At 44.3% G+C, this 27,297-nt stretch overlaps 1 protein-coding gene across 1 annotated transcript; it reads right to left on the reverse strand.

Annotated features, from left to right (window-relative positions):
* Positions 1-1,679: 1,679 nt before the first annotated feature.
* On the reverse strand, positions 1,680-25,618 carry LOC148511587 (fucolectin-like). The gene is made up of 3 exons (XM_088442062.1): positions 25,543-25,618; positions 22,217-22,499; positions 1,680-1,848 (listed from the first exon to the last, which is right to left on the reverse strand). The coding sequence occupies exons 1-3, from the start codon at positions 25,616-25,618 to the stop codon at positions 1,680-1,682; spliced, it is 528 nt and encodes a 175-aa protein (XP_088298188.1).
* Positions 25,619-27,297: the final 1,679 nt, after the last annotated feature.

Here is a 27,297-nt window from a genome sequence, read left to right on the forward strand (position 1 = left end):
GCTCAGTCAGCGTTAGCGTGTAAGCTCAGTCAGCGCTAGCGTGTAATCTCACTCAGCGCTAGGGTGTAAGCTCAGTCAGGGTTAGTGTGTAAGCTCACTCAGTGCTAGTGTGTTAGCTCAGTCAGGGTTAGTGTGTAAGCACAGTCAGCGTTAGTGTGAGCTCAGTCAGCGTTAATGTGTGAGCTCAGTCAGGGTTAGTGTGTGAGCTCAGTCAGCGTTAGTGTGTGAGCTCAGTCAGTGCTAGTGTGTAAGCTCAGTCAGGGTTAGTGTGTAAGCTCAGTCAGGGTTAGTGTGTTAGCTCAGTCAGCGGTAGTGTGTTAACTCAGTCTGGGTTAGTGTGTGAGCTCAGTCAGGGTTAGTGTGTAAGCTCAGTCAGGGTTAGTGTGTAAGCTCAGTCAGGGTTAGTGTGTAAGCTCAGTCAGGGTTAGTGTGTTAACTCAGTCTGGGTTAGTGTGTAAGCTCAGTCTGGGTTAGTGTGTAAGCTCAGTCAGCGTTAGTGTGTAAGCACAGTCAGGGTTAATGTGTAAGCTCAGTTAGCGTTAGTGTGTAAGCACAGTCAGCGCTAGTGTGTAAGCACAGTTTGGGTTAGTGTGTAAGCACAGTCAGCGCTAGTGTGTAAGCACAGTTTGGGTTAGTGTGTAAGCTCAGTCATAGCTAATGTGTGAGCTCAGTCAGCGTTAGTGTGTAAGCTCAGTCAGAGTTAGAGTGTGAGCTCAGTCAGGGTTAGTGTGTAAGCTCAGTCAGAGTTAGTGTGTGAGCTCAGTCAGCGCTAGTGTGTGAGCTCAGTCAGCGCTAGTGTGTGAGCTCAGTCAGGGTTAGTGTGTGAGCTCAGTCAGGGTCAGTGTGTACGCTCAGTTAGGGTTAGTGTGTAAGCTCAGTTAGGGTCAGTGTGTGAGCTCAGTCAGGGTCAGTGTGTAAGCTCAGTTAGGGTCAGTGTGTGAGCTCAGTCAGGGTCAGTGTGTGAGCTCAGTCAGGGTCAGTGTGTGAGCTCAGTCAGGGTCAGTGTGTGAGCTCAGTCAGGGTCAGTGTGTGAGCTCAGTCAGGGTCAGTGTGTGAGCTCAGTCAGGGTCAGTGTGTGAGCTCAGTCAGGGTTAGGGTGTAAGCTCAGTCAGGGTTAGTGTGTAAGCTCAGAGGCGTCACTGGGTGTGATGACCAGTGCGGCACTTTTCTACCCCTCGTACAGGGGACGTGGCCATGTGCATAGCGATGCCACGCCCCCTGATGTGTGCTGCTTAGGTGGTCCCGCCACTGTCCTCATCATTCTGGGAGCTTGCCCAGAGTTCTGGAAGCTGCTGGGAAGCCCCCAGTCTCTCCCAGCACAGTGTGGATGAGGCGCGCATGCCCTCGGATGGTGTCACCCAGTTTCCGCACCCCTTACCTCCTAGTGACGCCATTGCAGGGAACCTGTGCTGGGAGGAGGCTGTCGGCACTGCATATGTGTATTTGTGAGCTATAGAAAGATTATTATTACGGCTTAGAGATTTCCTGACCCCACAGATGAATAAGTCAGTCAGACAGGCATCAGTGATGATACAGGAAAACGTTTATTAATGCTGAACTGTCTGACAAATGGTTTACAGTGTGGATGTTACAGACAGCATGTGGGCCGGATTTCACATGACCAGTCCCTGTTTATCAGCTGGGAACACTATAAGATATAAGGGTATAACGGACGTTGTCTACCAGCAGACGTGATTGGGCAGCGACTCCAGCTCGTTTCCATAGACCTCCACCTCACAGATGTGCAGGTACTTCTGTGCGCCAGGGAGGACTACACTGACATAGCGACCTTCCATCCCGTTACAGCAAAGCGTGGTGATATGTCCGGTCCCGGAGATGACCCCACAGCTGCGGAAACAGGAGAAGAGGAGATGATGGGAGTTGTTGTGCGATTGGCAGATGTTATGCTGCAGTATAAGACATTATTGCTGATTTAGCAGTGCACGCAATTGCAACACTGAACGCAGTTTCCCGATTATCGGACCTATTCTTCGAGTGTGCAGAATGGGTCCTGCGTAGTTGCACGCAGCCCCTTCAGTGCCTCTGCATGATTGACAGGCAGAGGCATTTAAGGGGTAGTGCGGTGTCGGGCGGCGTTCCCGGAAACGGGGGTGTACCCGGGAGTGGCAAGGCCAGGGACTGCATTGACCGATGCGGCTTCCTGGCCTCACAAGCCGGCCGTCCTGAGTAAGCTGAGGCTTATTCAGCTGGCCAGTGGCCCGGTCCACCATTATGACCATCGACCACCGATGGTTGCGATGGTGATCCCAGCCTGCGAACTCTGGGCCTGATTCAGACCCGGTCGTAAGCGCTGAGCGCTCGCAACTGGTCGATGGTGGCCCAGAGCACATGCGCACGATGGAGCCGGCTCTGTCGTGCGCATGCGCGAGACCCGGATTGCGATGGGCAAACTGTCGCTCCGGGTCTCGCACCAAAGGGGGCGTGCTGTCAATATTGAGTGACAGCACGCCCGCTTTGGTGGGCGGGCCAGGGGGTGGCTGCCCAAACGGAGGCGTTCCCATGTGAACGCCTACCGTTTGGGGCCGGCCCCACTGACAACACAAGTGATGTCAGTGGAGAGATTTCGGCTCTGTTAGAGCTGAAATCTCTCTGGGGCTTGCGGCAACTAGACCCTACCACAAGAGTCTCGTCGCAAGCCCGATGGTCACCCACAGCTATGCGAGCGGCCAGGAGGCCGTTCAAAAAAAAAAAAGACCGGCCCTGATTCAGAGCGAGCACTCTGTCAGAGCGTCCGGATCTGAAACAGGGCCTCTGTTGCAGTGCTGAGATTGCAAATGCAGCAGGGGGTGTCATACAGGGGTTGTCATACAATTTGGTGTCATACAGGGGGTCATACACCACCTGCTGCATTTGCATATTAGCAAGGACGTGATTGCAAAGCTGCCTGCGTGCACCCCCTATGTGTGCAGCTTTGCAATTGAGATCCTTGCTGAATCACCCCCTAAATGCAGGAGTTTATAGTTACATCACATACATCGGTCCCTGTATCTGACAAAAGAGGTCAGTGACCCTTCCACACACACCCGCCACTCACACACACCCGCCACTCACACACACACACACCCGCCACTCACACCCGCCACTCACACACACACACCCGCCACTCACACACTACACGTACAGATGTGTTCTCATGCACCGTGACTTCAGTCATGCCAAACAGCGCCTCTCGGCTAGCCAGGCCTTGTGCCGCGCCAATTTTTCTCACTCAAATGTGAGTCTTATTCTCACATATAAAACAACTGGAAGCAACAAAATGACTTAGCAAGTTTACACTGATCTATGTGATGTGCGACATTTGACGTGTATGACACGGAGGTCGCAGGCTGGGATCACCATCGCGACCAACGGTGTTTGATGGTCATGATGGTGAATGGTGCCGGGCCTTCGACCATCTGAGTAATATCAGCTTACTTAGACTGGCTGGCTTACGAGCCCAGGACACTGCGTTAATCAACACATATCCTGGGCTGGCCACTCCCGGAAAACGTGGAGGACACGACCGACCGAACCCGCCAGCATGAGACTCGTAGAAAGGGTCTTGCACAAGCGCAGATTCCAGATAACCGGGAATCTGTGAATCAGACCCTGTGAGGGGTGCCGCGCTGCGTCTGTGGTGCGAATAAAATTTATAGATAAAGTCGATACACTACACCGCTCAGTGCAGCTCAGCCATGCTGGGTATCTTGCGCTGTATGGCGAATTGAGGCTGTGTGTATGAGGAACCATTTGTAATCATGTATTGCGACATTTATATATCACCAATGTGCACTTAAGCTGTACAGACAATACGCCGGTGATATACATGTAATATTACCAATGTACAAGAGCTTGTGTTGTATGTCCATCCTGCCTCTCCCCTATATAATCAGACACTATTACCCGGAATTCCCCAATCAATCCCTTGGCACTGTATGACCCGCAGACCTCGATCTTCTGAAGAGAGGATACAGGGAGGATACAGGGAGGATACCGGGTCTGCAGATCCCTAACATACTGTAGAGTATGAACAACTTGAAATGAGGTTTATCCTGAAGATGAAATGGATTGAAGAGGGGTTCACTTACATGTTCAATACGTCGAGGGATGAGCCCGATAATGCTGGGGGACTAGGCACAGACCCCTGAGGTGACCCAAATGTCCACAGACTGATGTAAAGGTCCTCATGCAATACAGGGTCCCAGATGAATAACCTGTCCCAATAATCCAACACAATGGGTTCCACAGCAAACCCCTGGCAGAGTGTCAGCCCTTCAGCCAAGGATAGTGACTGACCTCCTCATGCTAATAGGAAGGCCCTTCTTATCCCCACAGAGTAGCCTAAGGGTACAGGGGGTGTTCAGCTTCAGAGCCTCTCAGGTGACCCAGAGTACAATACACAATGCCCTAGCTATACAATTCACAATGCCCCAGCTATACAATACATAGTGCCCTAGCTATACAATACACAGTGCCCCAGCTATACAATACACAATGCCCTAGCTATACAATACACAGTGCCCCAGCTATACAATACACAATGCCCTAGCTATACAGTACACAATGCCCCAGCTATACAATACACAATGTCCTAGCTATACAATACACAATGCCCCAGCTATACAATCCACAATGCCCCAGCTATACAATCCACAATGCCCCAGCTATACAATACACAATGTCCTAGCTATACAATACACAATGTCCTAGCTATACAATACACCATGCCCCAGCTATACAATCCACAGTGCCCCAGCTATACAATCCACAGTGCCCCAGCTATACAATACACCGTGCCCTAGCTATACAATACACCATGCCCTAGCTATACAATACACAGTGCCCCAGCTATACAATACACCGTGCCCCAGCTACACAATACACCGTGCCCCAGCTACACAATACACCGTGCCCCAGCTACACAATACACCGTGCCCCAGCTATACAATACACAATGCCCCAGCTATACAATACACAATGCCCCAGCTATACAATACACCGTGCCCCAGCTACACAATACACCGTGCCCCAGCTACACAATACACACTGCCCCAGCTATACAATCCACAGTGCCCCAGCTATACAATCCACAGTGCCCCAGCTATACAATACACCGTGCCCTAGCTATACAATACACCATGCCCTAGCTATACAATACACAGTGCCCCAGCTATACAATACACCGTGCCCCAGCTACACAATACACCGTGCCCCAGCTACACAATACACCGTGCCCCAGCTACACAATACACACTGCCCCAGCTATACAATACACAATGCCCCAGCTATACAATACACAATGCCCCAGCTATACAATACACCGTGCCCCAGCTACACAATACACCGTGCCCCAGCTACACAATACACACTGCCCCAGCTATACAATCCACAGTGCCCCAGCTATACAATACACCATGCCCTAGCTATACAATACACCATGCCCTAGCTATACAATACACCGTGCCCCAGCTATACAATACACCGTGCCCCAGCTACACAATACACCGTGCCCCAGCTACACAATACACCGTGCCCCAGCTACACAATACACCGTGCCCCAGCTACACAATACACACTGCCCCAGCTATACAATACACAATGCCCCAGCTATACAATACACAATGCCCCAGCTATACAATACACAATGTCCTAGCTATACAATCCACAATGCCCCAGCTATACAATACACAATGTCCTAGCTATACAATACACAATGCCCCAGCTATACAATACACAATGCCCCAGATTTACAATACACAATGTCCTAGCTATACAATACACAATGTCCCAGCTATACAATACACAATGTCCTAGCTATACAATACACAATGCCCCAGCTATACAATACACAATGCCCAGCTATACAATACACAATGCCCCAGCTATACAATACACAATGCCCCAGCTATACAATACACAATGCCCCAGCTACACAATCCACAATGTCCTTGCTATACAATCCACAATGCTCCAGCTATACAATACACAATGCCCAGCTATACAATACACAATGTCCTAGCTATACAGTACACAATGCCCCAGCTATGCAATACACAATGCCCCAGCTACACAATACACAATGCCCCAGCGATACAATACACAATGCCCCAGCTATACAATACACAATGCCCCAGCTATACAATACACAATGCCCCAGCTGTACAATACACAATGCTCCAGCTGTGCAATACACAATGCCCTCGCCGGAACCATTACATTCATTGGCTACACACAGGGACATATTGGGGCCCATTTATTACTGATCACCTTTGCAATGTGATCTGGGCATGATAATAGCGCCGATGATTGCATTGCAAGATGTGATCATAGTGCTGGAATGTATCATCCAGCGCATGCAGGGGCTCTGCTGTGTACCCAGAGTGCTGCCGGGGCTACTGCGCTGCCATTGCTGGGGGAACCCTCTGCCGGCTAATTACGCAAAGCATAGCCCATAGGCCACAATAGGCTAACGCCATCTTCAGCTGCCGTTGCCAATCTCTGGAATGCATCGCATTTTGGAAGTTGGCAAATTTGGTAGCATTGCACCCCCCCCCCCAAGGAACCTATGTGGCTGTCGGCTGCAAGCGGACCCTCCTTCATACATGGGGGTGATACTAAATATTTGCAGTTACCACCCGAAAAACGGGTGATTTTGGCAAATAAGCCGCAAATATTTAATGGTAAATGGGCTCCATTGTCTGGATCTTAGAACACACAATTCAGCACACTCAGAGGTACAGGTGTATGTCACAGTATCTCCTCAGACTTCTAGGCTGCACCTCTGGGGGCAACCTCTGCATACCCAACCTCATCTATGCTGCTAATTAACCCTGGCACCTCCACAGGCTCACTTAGCTAACCTCAGCCTTTTTACAATGTTAGACAGTATGGGCACTGTTACACTACACTCTGGTTTATGCAGCACAGAGCACATATTGATCACTTCACAGCAACCAACGCATTTCAATCACTAAGACCTTTTTCAAGGCATCTGATCAAAACGCGTTGGTTGCTGGAGGATTAGCCCACAGAGGACCCTTGATCCAATTTGCCTTTATACTATTTATTGCTCTGTATTGACCCGGACATATACATATGAGCTAAATGATCTGTACCTGCAGCATGGGGCTATGAATTGGACTATTTGTGGACTTGTTGAGTTTTTCATTGTGTGAACATTTCAATAAATTGCCTTATATTGGATCCCACAGAATGATTGATGTGCTACTATGGGAATATAAAGAAACCTTTATGAGGGAGATCAGCCATATTTATAATTGAGTATGTTACGTGTTATAATGACCATGTAAAGAAACCTTTATACATCTACTGTACATTAGAATCATTTCAAGTGAGTTGGGTATGCCCAGTCTTGCAGCAGTTGGTGCTGAGATCTAACACTGGACTGGGTGTATAAAAGAAATCTTTGATAGGCTTCATTCACACTTCTTTAGAAGTGAGTAAGGATACGTTGGAATACCTATTCACAAATATAGTGCAACAGTGTGTGGGACACTGGGCATTACTTACCGGGTCCGGCAACACAGGAGTCCCCGGCGCCCAGCTGCAAGTGTCTTGCTTCCGGTGTCTCCCCACCGGGTCGATTCGGCTGTGAGTGCAGGCGGCCACAACTCCCCCTAGGGGTGCAAGCGCCGACCTGCAGGAAGATTTAAAGGGCCAAGCACACCTCCTAGTGACATCACAGGAGCACCCAATTCAACCTTCCCCTATATAAGAGAGACTCAGGGTGCACTCCTGTGCCATAGTAAAGTCTCCCAACCTTACTCCAGTGTTCCCAGTGATTACGCCTGCTCGTTCCTGACTTCTGTTTGTTCGCCACTTAATTCTGTCTTCACCCTGGCACTGCACTTGTATTCCGGTTTTGACCTTGACTATACTCCATGACATGTTTTCATCTGCTCCTTGGTACCATCTTGCCCATTTGGTTCAGACTCGGCTTATCGACTACGTTTACATCTGTATTGTATCTGCTCAATCCAAAGAACACCAGCACCAGTACAAGGGAACCAAGTCTGATGGCTGCAACCTGTTTGTCCGATCTGCTAAGTCGAAACCTCCTTGCGGGGGTCCTTGGTGTATACCGCTGGCACGTTAGACTCCGCACTTCAGTACTGGGTCTCATTAATCCCTAAGTATGGGTTAGCATCCACTATCCATCCGTGAGTTGTGACATTTAGACTTTTGGCCTGCCGTTCTGCGAGCTGTGATTGACTCGCAGATGGTGTCATATTTTAAATGCCACCAGCAATGCTGTTTCTTCCTGGCTGCCAGTGCATATCTGCAATGCTGCCACCCGGCCCCCAGCTTTCTCCAGGCCCTGTCGATTCAGTTACAACAATGCATTTCAGCTGCAATGAGGAATGGTTCACCAAGTTAGTTGCATTGGGATCCTATCACAATCAAAGGGATTGGCAATCAAGTCCTTACAAAGACAAAAGATAGAACAATTTAAGACCAGCTTGAAAATTGGGACTAGAGCAAAAGTTAAAAAAAAACAAGTTGTGCTTTATGTACCAAAAAATGGAACAAATCTGATAGGCATTAGTGTCCTAGAACAGAGAGGCCACAGAGTTAATTCTGCTAAAAGAAAGTTTATTGTGAGAAACAGAAAAGAGACAGTCATACCTACTGTACATGCACAAAGCATCAGCAGTTGTACATCCTTGATACACAGCACTGTTACTCAATGATGACAACTGAGTAACAGTCATTAGAACTCTGGCATAGAAGATTTTGCCATCTTGGATATGAGGATGTTCAGAAATTACAACGGTACGGTCACAGGAATGTCAGTGAGTGACACAGAGAAACGTGTGTGTGAGAGCTGTATAGTAGGAAAACAAAGCAGTCAGCCATTTCCAAAGTCAGCAAGCAGAGCTACTTCACAGCACCACTTGAGTTACAGATATATGTGGTCCAATGGAAGTAAAGTCAGTAAGTGGATACAGTTACTGTGACAGATATGTGACGATCATAGAGGACTTCACAAGAATGACACGTGTACTTCATCAGAGAGAAATCTGATATAGCAAAGAAGATTACAGACCTGAAGAGAATGAAACTGGTCACAAACTTAAGACTCTGAGATCTGATAATGGTGAAGAATATCTAAACAGAGAAGTGGAACTCTTCATGAAGAAACATGGAAATGACTACACTGGGGAACAAAAAAAATATAATTTTTTTCTTGCCAAGGATTTTATATAGGAGTGAGAGTACTCGCAGGTCCTATTTTCGCATTAGGTCTTCACTATAGCTGAATTGGCTCCAGTTTTCAAATTCATGAAAAATTATAAAATTCTATTATTTTCTCCGTTTGAAGTATGGCGGCTCTTTTTGGATAGATCTAAACGGAGCTTAAAATGTGTATTACTGCACAATGGAAATAAATTTGCGTTGATTCCTATCGGTCATTCAACAAAACGTAAAGAACAGTATGAAAAAATCAAGTTAGTCTTAGAAAAAATTGCTTATTCTCAGCATCAGTATCTGTTTGTGTCAATTTAAAAATGGAAAAATGTCTTATTGGGCAGCAAAGTGGATATACTAAGTATCCTTGTCACATATGCTTATGGGATAGTCGTGCAAAACAAAAGCACTGGCAGCAATCCGTATGGCCTCCAAGAGAAGTTATAACTGTAGGAGAAGCCAACGTCATTCATGAGCCCTTAGTTGGCAGGAAAAATAAAATCATACTGTCGCCTCTCCATATCAAACTGGGTTTAATGAAACAATTTGTAAAAGTATTGGACAAGTCAGGGAATTGTTTCTCGTATATTTGTCGAACATTTCTCTATGTCTTAGTATTGAAAAATTAAAGGCAGGAATTTTTTCTGGCCCACAAATACGGAAACTGGTGAAGGATCCAAATTTGACCACATCTATGACTGAAACCGAATCTGAAGCATGGCTGAGTTATGTGTGTCTTTCAAGAATTTTTAGGAAATCCCAAGGCAGAAAACTATTATGAATTAGTCCACAATGTGCTAAAATGTTTCAAAAAAGTAGGTGCCAACATGAGTATTAAAGTACATTTTTAATTTTTTTGTACAGCCATTCAGATCACATCCAGTCCAATCTAGGGGCTCAATTCAATTAAACGCAAAGTGAATAGCGCTGGGAATGAGCTCCCGAAGCTATTAAATTCTGCACGATGTTAGGTCGGGGAATGGTCTTTCTCGCACTTTAAACAGGGTGTTTAGTCATGAGGGCATTCTCCGACTAAACTCCCCGGCGTGATGCTGTTTCCGTCGGGCTAAGGGCAGAAAACAGCATCGCGCCTGGACCTTTGTCGGATTTCTGATCGCATCCCAGGAGGGATGCGAGAAGAAATCCTTAGTCGGGCTTAGCAGCGCGATGAATTGAATAGCTTCGGGAGCTCATTCCCGGAACTATTTACTTCGCATTTAATTGAATCGAGCCTTAGGAGATTTGAGGGAAGAACAGTGTGAACGGTTCCACCAGGATATTCAGGTAATGAAAGATAGATATCAGGGAAGGTGGGATCGTCACATGATGGCCGATTACTATTGGAGTCTGCAGAGGGACTTCCCGCAACAAGAATACAAAAGAAAATCTTACAAAAAACGGTTCTCATAGCTTCCTAACACTTATGTATGTAATTATTCTGTGTCTTTTTACAACATTTTATGAATTTAATCCGAATAAAAAAAATATATATCTTTTTAACTATTTTTAACATTGTTTAATTTAATTTTTCAGAAATATTAAAGACATATGCATACTGTATCTCAAAATCTAGAGCCAATTGCAAAATAAGCATGGCATATTCATGATCAGGAGCACAAAATTAATTGAAATCGACTCTTAAATCCCTGGCAACAGATTGACTGTTCCCCAGTGCTATCAATTGGCCATTGCCTATACTCCTGAGCAAAATTGTGTGAGGGAACGAGCAAACCATACACTAGTTGACAAAGCAAAATATATGCTAAAGGGCACAGGCCTAGAAACATTGTTATTTTGCAGAAGCCATGTCCACAGCAGTTTATCTCAATAACCGTTCTCCTACAGTTGCCCTAAAGGACATAAAACCTATTGAAGCATGGTCAAAAAGAAAACCAGGTGTAAAACATCTCAGAACTTTTGGAATTACGTCCTATGTGAATATACCAAAAGAAAAAAAAGACACATGCTGGATTAAAAATCAGTAGAGAGTATAATGCTTGGCTATGGCCATGAAAGTAAAGGCTACAGATTATGGGATCCAAGTACAATGCAGTTTGTCCAGTCAAGAAATATTATATTCAAGGAAACACCACAAGTTAGAGAAAAGCTGGAAACTGAAATGCAGAACAAGTCACTGGATATGCCAGCAACTGTAGATATTTCTGAACCAGAAAGTACTGTACCAGAGTAGACATTCAGTGATAGAAAAGATGTGTTCTGCAATATCAAATATCAGGTAACAAACCTAAAAGACATGATGAGAAAGTGGCAAGTATTTTAGCATTCAGCGAACCTCAAGACATTCAGAAACAAAGGTCAAGGTCTAAATGCTGAGAATGGAGTCCATGGGCAATATTAGATTTAAAAGTCACAAGTGTGGAAGAAATCAAAAATCTTGAGGGTAACAGCACTCCTGAGGTTTCTTAATACTCAGACTGCTGATGTGGTCCATGTCGTCAGTAAGAGGAGTCTTACTGACATGTCTACCATGAAATGTGGACTAAAGTCCAGGGAGGCTTCACTCCTTCAACAGGTGGCCGCCGAACTTAGTACTACCCATGCTATCAATATACTACCCCACTGCTTAAGCAATCTGGGCTGTTTGTTGTCTCTGGACCGTCTGTTGGTTTGCACCACCTGTACATGCATATTCCAACATGATGGATATTTCTGGCTGGTCTTTCACATCAGTTATAGATAATACCACCCTGTACATCACTGATAGATAATACCTGTACTGTACATCACTGATAGATAATACCACCCTGTACATCACTGATAGATAATAACTGTACATCACTGATAGATAATACCACCCTGTACATCACTGATAGATAATACCGGCCCTGTACATCACTGATAGATAATACCTGTACTGTACATCACTGATAGATAATACCACCCTGTACATCACTGATAGATAATACCTGTACTGTACATCACTGATAGATAATACCACCCTGTACATCACTGATAGATAATAACTGTACATCACTGATAGATAATACCGGCCCTGTACATCACTGATAGATAATACCACCCTGTACATCACTGATAGATAATACCAGCCCTGTACATCACTGATAGATAATACCTGTACTGTACATCACTGATAGATAATACCACCCTGTACATCACTGATAGATAATACCACCCTGTACATCACTGATAGATAATACCTGTACTGTACATCACTGATAGATAATACTACCCTGTACATCACTGATAGATAATACCACCCTGTACATCACTGATAGATAATACCTGTACTGTACATCACTGATAGATAATACTACCCTGTACATCACTGATAGATAATACCACCCTGTACATCACTGATAGATAATACCTGTACTGTACATCACTGATAGATAATACCACCCTGTACATCACTGATAGATAATACCTGTACTGTACATCACTGATAGATAATACCACCCTGTACATCACTGATAGATAATAACTGTACATCACTGATAGATAATACCTGTACTGTACATCACTGATAGATAATACCTGTACTGTACATCACTGATAGATAATACCACCCTGTACATCACTGATGGATAATAACTGTACATCACTGATAGATAATACCTGTACTGTACATCACTGATAGATAATACCACCCTGTACATCACTGATAATAACTGTACATCACTGATAGATAATACCTGTCCTGTACATCACTGATAGATAATACCTGTACTGTACATCACTGATAGATAATACCGGCCCTGTACATCACTGATAGATAATACCTGTCCTGTACTGTACATCACTGATAGATAATACCACCCTGTACATCACTGATAGATAATACCTGTACTGTACATCACTGATAGATAATACCACCCTGTACATCACAGATAGATAATAACTGTACATCACTGATAGATAATACCGGCCCTGTACATCACTGATAGATAATACCTGTACTGTACATCACTGATAGATAATACCACCCTGTACATCACTGATAGATAATACCACCCTGTACATCACTGATAGATAATGCCGGCCCTGTACATCACTGATAGATAATACCACCCTGTACATCACTGATAGATAATACCTGTACTGTACATCACTGATAGATAATACCTGTACTGTACGTCACTAATAGATAATACCACCCTGTACATCACTGATAGATAATACCTGTACTGTACATCACTGATAGATAATGCCGGCCCTGTACATCACTGATAGATAATACCTGTACTGTACATCACTGATAGATAATACCTGTACTGTACATCACTGATAGATAATACCACCCTGTACATCACTGATAGATAAAACCTGTACTCAGGGCTAAAAAATAGGTTCAGGAACTGTGGGTGGAGCTACTGGGGCTGGAGATATAGAAAAACTACACTTTACCTTACACAAATCCGTAATGTTTACCAAGACTGCGGAAACATCGGTACAATCAAGTACCATCGCAGCCTCACGCACACTTGCACAAGTTCTGACTTTACTCAGAAATTGCTCACTTCAGCGCATGCTATCAGGCTGCGTACGGCATCGCAGTGGATAATTTATGCATGCCCATGTGACAGCGTTCAAACGCCCTGGCACGCCTGCGTTTCACCGACCACCCCCCCATCACCACCCACAAACAGCACTTACTGTCAATCAACCTGCGATGGGTCTGCATGGTCACTGTGATCGCAGTCCCGATCGCAGTAGCTGGTTCGCGTATGCGCACTGCAATGCATACGCATGAGCAGTGATCAACAATCAGCCAATTGCATGCGTATTAGCAACTGCGATCCAAGCTGAATCAGGCCCACTGATAGATAATACCTGTACTGTACATCACTGATAGATAATACCTGTACTGTACATCACTGATAAATACCTGTACTGTACATCACTGATAGATAATACCTGTACTGTACGTCACTGATAGATAATACCTGTACTGTACATCACTGATAAATACCTGTACTGTACATCACTGATAGATAATACCTGTACTGTACGTCACTGATAGATAATACCTGTACTGTACATCACTGATAAATACCTGTACTGTACGTCACTGATAGATAATACCTGTACTGTACATCACTGATAAATACCTGTACTGTACGTCACTGATAGATAATACCTGTACTGTACGTCACTGATTGATAATACTAGACCTGTACTTCACTAATACCTGTACTGTACATCACTAATACCAGACCTGTACTTCACTGATAGATAATACCTGTACTGTACATCACTGATAGATAACACCAGACCTGTACTTCACTATCAGTGATGTACAGTACAGTTATTTATCAGTGAAGTACAGGTCTGGTGTTATCTATCAGTGATGTACAGTACAGGTATTATCTATCAGTGAGGTACAGGTCTGGTATTTATCAGTGATGTACAGTACAGGTATTATCTATTAGTGACGTACAGTACAGGTATTAGTGAAGTACAGGAACGGTATTATGTATCAGTGATGTACAGTATAGGTTTTACCAGTGATGTACAGTACAGGTATTATCAGTGACATACAGTACAGGTATTATCAGTGAAGTACAGGTCTGGTATTATCTGATAGATAATATCTGTACTGTACATCACTGATAGTTAATACCAGCCCTGTACTTCACTGATAGATAATGCCTGTACTGCACGTCACTAATAGATAATACCTGTACTGTATGTCACTAATACCAGACCTGTACGTCACTGATAAATAATACTGGTCCTGTATGTCACTGATAGATAATACCTGTACTGTACGTCACTAATAAATACCAGACCTGTACGTCACTAATAAATACCAGACCTGTACGTCACTGATAGATAATACCTGTACTTTGTCACTGATAAATAATACTGGTCCTGTACGTCACTGATAGATAATACCTGTACTGTACGTCAATGATAGATAATACCTGTACTGTTCATCACTGATAGATAATACCTGTACTATACATAACTGATAGATACTATCAGACCTGTACTTCTGATAAATACCTGTACTGTACATCACTGATGGATAATACCTGTACTGTACGTCACCAATAGATAATACCCGTACTGTACGTCACTGATAGATATTACCAGCCCTGTACATCACTGATAGATAATACTTGTACTGTATGTCACCTATACCAGACCTGTACTTCACTAATACCTGTACTGTACATCACTAATAGATAATACCTGTACTGTACATCACTGATAAATATCAGACCTGTACTTCACTAATACCTGTACTGTACATCACTAATAGATAATACCTCTACTGTACATCACTGATAAATACCAGACCTGTACTTCACTAATACCTGTACTGTACGTCACTAATAGATAATACCTGTACTGTACATGACTGATAGATAACACCAGACCTGTACTTCACTGATACCTGTACTGTACATCACTAATAGATAATACCTGTACTGTACATCACTAATACCAGACCTGTACTTCACTGATAGATAATACCTGTACTGTACATCACTGATAGATAACACCAGACCTGTACTTCACTGATAAATAACTGTACATCACTGCTAGTGAAGTACAGGTATGGTGTTAGATAATACCTGTACTGTACATCACTGATAGATAACACCAGACCTGTACTTCACTAGCAGTGATGTACAGTACAGTTATTTATCAGTGAAGTACAGGTCTGGTGTTATCTATCAGTGATGTACAGGTCTGGTATTTATCAATGATGTACAGTACAGGTATTATCTATTAGTGACATACAGTACAGGTATTAGTAAAGTACAGGACTGGTATTATGTAGCAGTGATGTACAGTATAGGTATTACCAGTAATGTACAGTACAGGTATTATCAGTGACGTACAGTACAGGTATTATCTCTCAGTGAAGTACAGGTCTGGTATTATCTGATAGATAATACCTGTACTGTACATCACTGATAGATAATACCGGCCCTGTACTTCACTGATAGATAGTGATACCCGTACTGTACGTCACTAATAGACAATACCTGTACTGTACGTCACTGATAGACAATACCTGTACTGTACATCACTGATAAATACCTGTACTGTACGTCACTGATAGATAATACCTGTACTGTACATCACTGATAAATACCTGTACTGTACGTCACTGATAGATAATACCTGTACTGTACGTCACTGATTGATAATACTAGACCTGTACTTCACTAATACCTGTACTGTACATCACTAATACCAGACCTGTACTTCACTGATAAATAATACTGGTCCTGTATGTCACTGATAGATAATACCTGTACTGTACGTCACTAATAAATACCAGACCTGTACGTCACTAATAAATACCAGACCTGTACGTCACTGATAGATAATACCTGTACTTTGTCACTGATAAATAATACTGGTCCTGTACGTCACTGATAGATAATACCTGTACTGTACGTCAATGATAGATAATACCTGTACTGTTCATCACTGATAGATAATACCTGTACTATACATAACTGATAGATACTATCAGACCTGTACTTCTGATAAATACCTGTACTGTACATCACTGATGGATAATACCTGTACTGTACGTCACCAATAGATAATACCCGTACTGTACGTCACTGATAGATATTACCAGCCCTGTACATCACTGATAGATAATACTTGTACTGTATGTCACCTATACCAGACCTGTACTTCACTAATACCTGTACTGTACATCACTAATAGATAATACCTGTACTGTACATCACTGATAAATATCAGACCTGTACTTCACTAATACCTGTACTGTACATCACTAATAGATAATACCTCTACTGTACATCACTGATAAATACCAGACCTGTACTTCACTAATACCTGTACTGTACGTCACTAATAGATAATACCTGTACTGTACATGACTGATAGATAACACCAGACCTGTACTTCACTGATACCTGTACTGTACATCACTAATAGATAATACCTGTACTGTACATCACTAATACCAGACCTGTACTTCACTGATAGATAATACCTGTACTGTACATCACTGATAGATAACACCAGACCTGTACTTCACTGATAAATAACTGTACATCACTGCTAGTGAAGTACAGGTATGGTGTTAGATAATACCTGTACTGTACATCACTGATAGATAACACCAGACCTGTACTTCACTAGCAGTGATGTACAGTACAGTTATTTATCAGTGAAGTACAGGTCTGGTGTTATCTATCAGTGATGTACAGGTCTGGTATTTATCAATGATGTACAGTACAGGTATTATCTATTAGTGACATACAGTACAGGTATTAGTAAAGTACAGGACTGGTATTATGTAGCAGTGATGTACAGTATAGGTATTACCAGTAATGTACAGTACAGGTATTATCAGTGACGTACAGTACAGGTATTATCTCTCAGTGAAGTACAGGTCTGGTATTATCTGATAGATAATACCTGTACTGTACATCACTGATAGATAATACCGGCCCTGTACTTCACTGATAGATAGTGATACCCGTACTGTACGTCACTAATAGACAATACCTGTACTGTACGTCACTGATAGACAATACCTGTACTGTACATCACTGATAAATACCTGTACTGTACGTCACTGATAGATAATACCTGTACTGTACATCACTGATAAATACCTGTACTGTACGTCACTGATAGATAATACCTGTACTGTACGTCACTGATTGATAATACTAGACCTGTACTTCACTAATACCTGTACTGTACATCACTAATACCAGACCTGTACTTCACTGATAGATAATACCTGTACTGTACATCACTGATAGATAACACCAGACCTGTACTTCACTATCAGTGATGTACAGTACAGTTATTTATCAGTGAAGTACAGGTCTGGTGTTATCTATCAGTGATGTACAGTACAGGTATTATCTATCAGTGAGGTACAGGTCTGGTATTTATCAGTGATGTACAGTACAGGTATTATCTATTAGTGACGTACAGTACAGGTATTAGTGAAGTACAGGAACGGTATTATGTATCAGTGATGTACAGTATAGGTTTTACCAGTGATGTACAGTACAGGTATTATCAGTGACATACAGTACAGGTATTATCAGTGAAGTACAGGTCTGGTATTATCTGATAGATAATATCTGTACTGTACATCACTGATAGTTAATACCAGCCCTGTACTTCACTGATAGATAATGCCTGTACTGCACGTCACTAATAGATAATACCTGTACTGTATGTCACTAATACCAGACCTGTACGTCACTGATAAATAATACTGGTCCTGTATGTCACTGATAGATAATACCTGTACTGTACGTCACTAATAAATACCAGACCTGTACGTCACTAATAAATACCAGACCTGTACGTCACTGATAGATAATACCTGTACTTTGTCACTGATAAATAATACTGGTCCTGTACGTCACTGATAGATAATACCTGTACTGTACGTCAATGATAGATAATACCTGTACTGTTCATCACTGATAGATAATACCTGTACTATACATAACTGATAGATACTATCAGACCTGTACTTCTGATAAATACCTGTACTGTACATCACTGATGGATAATACCTGTACTGTACGTCACCAATAGATAATACCCGTACTGTACGTCACTGATAGATATTACCAGCCCTGTACATCACTGATAGATAATACTTGTACTGTATGTCACCTATACCAGACCTGTACTTCACTAATACCTGTACTGTACATCACTAATAGATAATACCTGTACTGTACATCACTGATAAATATCAGACCTGTACTTCACTAATACCTGTACTGTACATCACTAATAGATAATACCTGTACTGTACATCACTGATAAATACCAGACCTGTACTTCACTAATACCTGTACTGTACGTCACTAATAGATAATACCTGTACTGTACATGACTGATAGATAACACCAGACCTGTACTTCACTGATACCTGTACTGTACATCACTAATAGATAATACCTGTACTGTACATCACTAATACCAGACCTGTACTTCACTGATAGATAATACCTGTACTGTACATCACTGATAGATAACACCAGACCTGTACTTCATTGATAAATAACTGTACATCACTGCTAGTGAAGTACAGGTATGGTGTTAGATAATACCTGTACTGTACATCACTGATAGATAACACCAGACCTGTACTTCACTAGCAGTGATGTACAGTACAGTTATTTATCAGTGAAGTACAGGTCTGGTGTTATCTATCAGTGATGTACAGGTCTGGTATTTATCAATGATGTACAGTACAGGTATTATCTATTAGTGACATACAGTACAGGTATTAGTAAAGTACAGGACTGGTATTATGTAGCAGTGATGTACTGTATAGGTATTACCAGTAATGTACAGTACAGGTATTATCAGTGACGTACAGTACAGGTATTATCTCTCAGTGAAGTACAGGTCTGGTATTATCTGATAGATAATACCTGTACTGTACATCACTGATAGATAATACCGGCCCTGTACTTCACTGATAGATACCCGTACTGTACGTCACTAATAGACAATACCTGTACTGTACGTCACTGATAGACAATACCTGTACTGTACATCACTGATAAATACCTGTACTGTACGTCACTGATAGATAATACCTGTACTGTACATCACTGATAAATACCTGTACTGTACGTCACTGATAGATAATACCTGTACTGTACGTCACTGATTGATAATACTAGACCTGTACTTCACTAATACCTGTACTGTACATCACTAATACCAGACCTGTACTTCACTGATAGATAATACCTGTACTGTACATCACTGATAGATAACACCAGACCTGTACTTCACTATCAGTGATGTACAGTACAGTTATTTATCAGTGAAGTACAGGTCTGGTGTTATCTATCAGTGATGTACAGTACAGGTATTATCTATCAGTGAGGTACAGGTCTGGTATTTATCAGTGATGTACAGTACAGGTATTATCTATTAGTGACGTACAGTACAGGTATTAGTGAAGTACAGGAACGGTATTATGTATCAGTGATGTACAGTATAGGTTTTACCAGTGATGTACAGTACAGGTATTATCAGTGACATACAGTACAGGTATTATCAGTGAAGTACAGGTCTGGTATTATCTGATAGATAATATCTGTACTGTACATCACTGATAGTTAATACCAGCCCTGTACTTCACTGATAGATAATGCCTGTACTGCACGTCACTAATAGATAATACCTGTACTGTATGTCACTAATACCAGACCTGTACGTCACTGATAAATAATACTGGTCCTGTATGTCACTGATAGATAATACCTGTACTTTGTCACTGATAAATAATACTGGTCCTGTACGTCACTGATAGATAATACCTGTACTGTACGTCAATGATAGATAATACCTGTACTGTTCATCACTGATAGATAATACCTGTACTATACATAACTGATAGATACTATCAGACCTGTACTTCTGATAAATACCTGTACTGTACATCACTGATGGATAATACCTGTACTGTACGTCACCAATAGATAATACCCGTACTGTACGTCACTGATAGATATTACCAGCCCTGTACATCACTGATAGATAATACTTGTACTGTATGTCACCTATACCAGACCTGTACTTCACTAATACCTGTACTGTACATCACTAATAGATAATACCTGTACTGTACATCACTGATAAATATCAGACCTGTACTTCACTAATACCTGTACTGTACATCACTAATAGATAATACCTGTACTGTACATCACTGATAAATACCAGACCTGTACTTCACTAATACCTGTACTGTACGTCACTAATAGATAATACCTGTACTGTACATGACTGATAGATAACACCAGACCTGTACTTCACTGATACCTGTACTGTACATCACTAATAGATAATACCTGTACTGTACATCACTAATACCAGACCTGTACTTCACTGATAGATAATACCTGTACTGTACATCACTGATAGATAATACCTGTACTGTACATCATTGATAAATACCAGACCTGTACATCACTGATAGATAACACCAGACCTGTACTTCACTGATAAATAACTGTACATCACTGCTAGTGAAGTACAGGTATGGTGTTAGATAATACCTGTACTGTACATCACTGATAGATAACACCAGACCTGTACTTCACTAGCAGTGATGTACAGTACAGTTATTTATCAGTGAAGTACAGGTCTGGTGTTATCTATCAGTGATGTACAGGTCTGGTATTTATCAATGATGTACAGTACAGGTATTATCTATTAGTGACATACAGTACAGGTATTAGTAAAGTACAGGACTGGTATTATGTAGCAGTGATGTACAGTATAGGTATTACCAGTAATGTACAGTACAGGTATTATCAGTGACTTACAGTACAGGTATTATCTCTCAGTGAAGTACAGGTCTGGTATTATCTGATAGATAATACCTGTACTGTACATCACTGATAGATAATACCGGCCCTGTACTTCACTGATAGATACCCGTACTGTACATCACTAATAGACAATACCTGTACTGTACGTCACTAATACCAGACATGTACATCACTGACAGATAATACCTGTACTGTACGTCACCAATAGATAATACTTGTACTGTACGTCACTGATAAATAATACTGATCCTGTACGTCACCAATAGATAATACCTGTACTGACTTCACTGATAGATAATACCTGTACTCTAAGCCACTAATAATACTGGTCCTGTACATCACTGATAGATAATAACTGTACTGTACGTCACTAATAAATACCAGACCTGTACGTCACTGATAGATGATACCTGTGCTGTACGTCACTGATAGATAATACCTGTACTTTATGTCACTGATAAATAATACTGGTCCTGTACGTCACTGATAGATAATACCTGTACTGTACTTCACTGATAGATAATACCTGTACTGTATGTCACTGCTAGATACTACCAGACCTGTACTTCACTAACACCTGTACTGTACATCACTGATAGATAATACCTGTACTGTACGTCACTGACAGATAATACCTGTACTGTACGTCACTAATAGACAATAATCTGGTTGTTACTAATGATACTCACACAGGATTGTTGTTGTCAGGAGAGTTCCCAACACGGACCTCGGCCCCCAGGATCCGGTCAGCGCAGCATTCTTGCCGATTTGCCACAATAATGGTTCCAATCTTATAGCTTTTCTTGAGTTCCAGTCTCCACCAGGGATTATTCTCAAGTTTGTTGTGAGTGCACGAACGTTTGAGAAAATCCCCATTTCTATTGCCATCAATGGCGTTCGCAGGGACACCTTTTATGTGATAATCATAGAGAGAGCTCTGAGTGGCCTGTCCATCCCTGGCTAAATTAATACCTGAAACAAGATGGAAACATATTGTACTGTATATCAGAGATATAGTCAGCCATAGATACACATCTAGCACCTGCCGTCCCCTGGAGCTAGCTGTCTGCCATCCGTTACCTCTTCACCCCTCTGAGACACACCTGGACCTCGCTGTCTGCCATCCGTTACCTCCTCACCCCTCTGAGACACACCTGGACCTCGCTGCCTGCCATCCGTTACCTCATCACTCCTCTGAGACACACCTGGACCTCGCTGTCTGCCATCCGTTACCTCCTCACCCCTCTGAGACACACCTGGACCTCGCTGCCTGACATCCGTTACCTCATCACCCATCTGAGACACACCTGGTCCTCGCTGTCTGCCATCCGTTACCTCCTCACCCCTCTGAGACACACCTGGTCCTCGCTGTCTGCCATCCGTTACCTCCTCACCCCTCTGAGACACACCTGGTCCTCGCTGTCTGCCATCCGTTACCTCCTCACCCCTCTGAGACACACCTGGACCTCGCTGTCTGCCATCCGTTACCTCCTCACCCCTCTGAGACACACCTGGACCTCGCTGCCTGCCATCCGTTACCTCATCACTCCTCTGAGACACACCTGGTCCTCGCTCTCTGCCATCCGTTACCTTCTCATCCCTCTGAGACACCTGGACCTCGCTGTCTGCCATCCGTTACCTCCTCACCCCTCTGTGACACACCTGGATCTCGCTGTCTGCCATCCGTTACCTCCTCACCCCTCTGAGACACACCTGGACCTCGCTGTCTGCCATCTGTTACTGCCTCACCCCTCTGAGACACACCTGGTCCTCGCTGTCTGCCATCCGTTATCTCCTCACCCCTCTGAGACACACCTGGTCATTGCTGTCTGCCATCCGTTACCTCCTCACCCCTCTGACACACTCTTGGTCCTCGCTGTCTGCCATCTGTTACCTCCTCACCCCTCTGAGACACACCTGGACCTCGTTGTCTGCCATCCGTTACCTTCTCACCCCTCTGAGACACACCTGGTCCTCGCTGTCTGCCATCCGTTACCTCCTCACCTCTCTGAGACACACCTGGAGCTCGCTGTCTGCCATCCGTTACCTCCTCACCCCTCTGAGACACGCCTGGTTCTTCGCTGTCTGCAATTCATTACCTCCTCACCCCTCTGAGACACACCTGGTACTCGCTGTCTGTCATCTGTTACCTCCTCACCCCTCTGAGACACACCTGGAGCTCGCTATCTGCCATCCGTTACCTCCTCACCCCTCTGAGACACACCTGGACCTCACTGTCTGCCATCCGTTACCACCTCACCCCTCTTAGACACACCTGGACCTCACTGTCTGCCATCCGTTACCGCCTCACCCCTCTGTGACACACCTGGATCTCGCTGTCTGCCATCCGTTACCTCCTCACCCCTCTGAGACACACCTGGACCTCGCTGTCTGCCATCTGTTACTGCCTCACCCCTCTTAGACACACCTGGTCCTCGCTGTCTGCCATCCGTTACCTCCTCACCGCTCTTAGACACACCTGGACCTCGCTGTCTGCCATCCATTACCTCCTCACCCCTCTGAGAGACACCTGGTCCTCACTGTCTGCCATCCGTTACCTCCTCACCCCTCTGAGACACACCTGGACCTCGCTGTCTGCCATCCATTACCTCCTCACCCCTCTGAGACACCTTCACCTCGCTGTCTGCCATCCATTACCTCCTCACCCCTCTGAGACACACCTGGAGCTCGCTGTCTGCCATCCGTTACCTCCTCACCCCTCTGAGACACGCCTGATTCTTCACTGTCTGCAATTCATTACCTCCTCACCCCTCTGAGACACACCTGGACCTCGCTGTCTGCCATCTGTTACCTCCTCACCCCTCTGAGACACACCTGGACCTCGCTATCTGCCATCCGTTACCTCCTCACCCCTCTGAGACACACCTGGACCTCACTGTCTGCCATCCGTTACCACCTCACCCCTCTTAGACACACCTGGACCTCACTGTCTGCCATCCGTTACCGCCTCACCCCTCTTAGACACACCTGGACCTCGCTGTCTGCCATCCACTACCTCCTCACCCCTCTTAGACACACCTGGACCTCGCTGTCTGCCATCCATTACCTCCTCACCCCTCTGAGAGACACCTGGTCCTCACTGTCTGCCATCCGTTACCTCCTCACCCCTCTGAGACACACCTGGACCTCGCTGTCTGCCATCCATTACCTCCTCACCCCTCTGAGACACCTGGACCTCGCTGTCTGCCATCCATTACCTCCTCACCCCTCTGAGACACACCTGGACCACGCTGTCTGCCATCCATTACCTCTTCACCCCTCTGAGACACACCTGGACCACGCTGTCTGCCATCCATTACCTCTTCACCCCTCTGAGACACACCTGGTCCTCGCTGTCTGACATCCGTTACTTCCTCACCCCTCTGAGACACACCTGGACCTCGCTGTCTGCCATCCGTTACCTCCTCACCCCTCTGAGACACACCTGGACCTCGCTGTCTGCCATATGTTACCGCCTCACCCCTCTGAGACACACCTGGTCCTCGCTGTCTGCCATCCGTTACCTCCTCACCCCTCTTAGACACACCTGGTACTCGCTGTCTGCCATCCGTTACCTCCTCACCCCTCTGAGAAACACCTGGTCCTCACTGTCTGCCATCCGTTACCTCCTCACCCCTCTGAGACACACCTGGTCCTAGCTGTCTGCCATCTGTTACCTCTTCACCCCTCTGAGACACACCTGGTCCTCGCTGTCTGCCATCCGTTACCTCCTCACCCCTCTGAGACACACCTGGACCTCGCTATCTGCCATCCGTTACCTCCTCACCCCTCTGAGACACACCTGGTCCTCGCTGTCTGCCATCCGTTACCTCCTCACCCCTCTGAGACACACCTGGTCCTCGCTGTCTGCCATACGTTACCTCCTCGCCCCTCTGAGACACACCTGGTCCTCGCTATCTGCCATCCGTTACCTCCTCACCCCTCTGAGACACACCTGGACCTCTTTATTTTATCCTGTAATCAATCAATTGAGAATTGTAATATAATAAATTACCTTCAGGTTTGGGATTGCAGCACTGGCTCTGTGTCAACAATGCGGCCGCCAGCGTCACCAGGAGGAAGATCTGCATCCTGCAGGAAGATAAAGTAGCCCATCTGTATAATGGCACCTCCAGCAGCTCTGTGTGCCCCAGCCAGTGCATTATATTATATATTGTGCCCCTCCCCAATATGTGAGGACGCTTTGCTGCAGGAAGGTAGACGACGAGTTGTTCCAATGATTGTAGGTGCAGGGGGCCAGAACATTATAAATGCACAAGAAAACAAGTTTACGGCACAATCAATTTTTTTATGGAAAAGAAAACTAAAGTCTAAACTTTTATTATGAAAATAGTAAAAACATAGGTTTTGGGCGACATAAAGAAATTTTTTGTGCCTCATTGTGGCGCTGGATATACATATACAATATCACAGACAACATGTACAGAAGAATAAGGTTTGTGCGTTATATACACCACTCTTCTCCTTTTGTATGAGGATTGGGTCTATATGGTGACAAACTGAGAGTATTTTGAAATACATAAAAGAAACCTTTATGAGCAGACTACAACGTACACCGAATGTAAGTAGGGTACGCTATATATTCCTCTTTTCTTCAAATATCCCTATCCAGTGAATGTTCTGTGTGGGAATTTAAAGGGCGGAAGCATTATAGAAACCTAGATGAGAATAATCTCACACCATTATATGAGTTCGCACAAACTACATATATCCTATTTGCGAGACCGACACATTTTTTTCAGCCTATTATACAGAACTGACATTTACAGTGTTTATAACATCATTAAGGAATCCTTTTGTATTATATTTTTTTAATGTACCATATGGAGAACGTCAGGAATCTCTGAAATTCCAAAAAAGTGATGATGGTCAGAATTTACCCTGTGAAAGTATTTTCCTTTATTCTTCTGTACATGTTGTCTGTGATATTGTATTTGTGTATCCAGCGCTACCCTGAGGCACAAATAACGTTCTTTCTTTCTGTTGTTCTGATTTATAAGAGTTGAGTGAGACTCTATTTGTGCCATATTAGGGGCTGCAGGTTTTGCGCACTTAGGGCCTGATTCAGACCCACTCGCGAGCGGCTGTCCGCTCGCAAGTGGGTCGATGGTCTGCACTGAGCATGCGCACGACGGAGGGAGCTCCGTCGTGCACATGCGCCAGACGCGACGAGCGAAGGACTTTCCTTCGCTCGTTGTGTCTGATCAAAGGGGGCGTGCTGTCGATGTTGATTGACAGCACGCCCCCTTTGGTGGGCGTGCCGGGGGCGTGCCTCCCTGACGGGGGCGTTCCCAAGGGAACGCCTACCGTCAGAAGCCGGCCCACTGACATCACTAGTGATGTCAGTGGGAGTGATTTTGGCTCTGATAGAGCCAAAATCACTCCGGGCCTTGCGGTTGAAAACCTCAACCGCAGGCTCCGGCTCGCAGTGGTGATAGTCGCGATGGTCACGACCATCGCGGCCATCAAACTGCACGCTCGTATAGGCTGTGGGTGGTGACCCACAGCTATACGAGCGTCCAGGAGGACGCTCCATAATTATGGAGGGCGGCCCTCATTCAGAGCGTGCGCTCTGCTCAGAGCTTACGGCTCTGAATGAGGGCCTTAGTACATAGCTATTCTTCTTTTTCACAAAGGTTTTGGGCGACTCTGCTGATCAAGTGCAACAACGTTTCTAGGGGCCTAATTCAGAGATTTACATAAACGTGATGTTTACAGACCTGCAGAAGCCGCACTGCAGATGTTCAGG

The sequence above is a fragment of the Taudactylus pleione genome, unplaced genomic scaffold (assembly GCF_031769625.1).
Source record: "Taudactylus pleione unplaced genomic scaffold, aTauple2 ptg000304l, whole genome shotgun sequence".
NCBI lineage: Eukaryota > Metazoa > Chordata > Amphibia > Anura > Myobatrachidae > Taudactylus > Taudactylus pleione.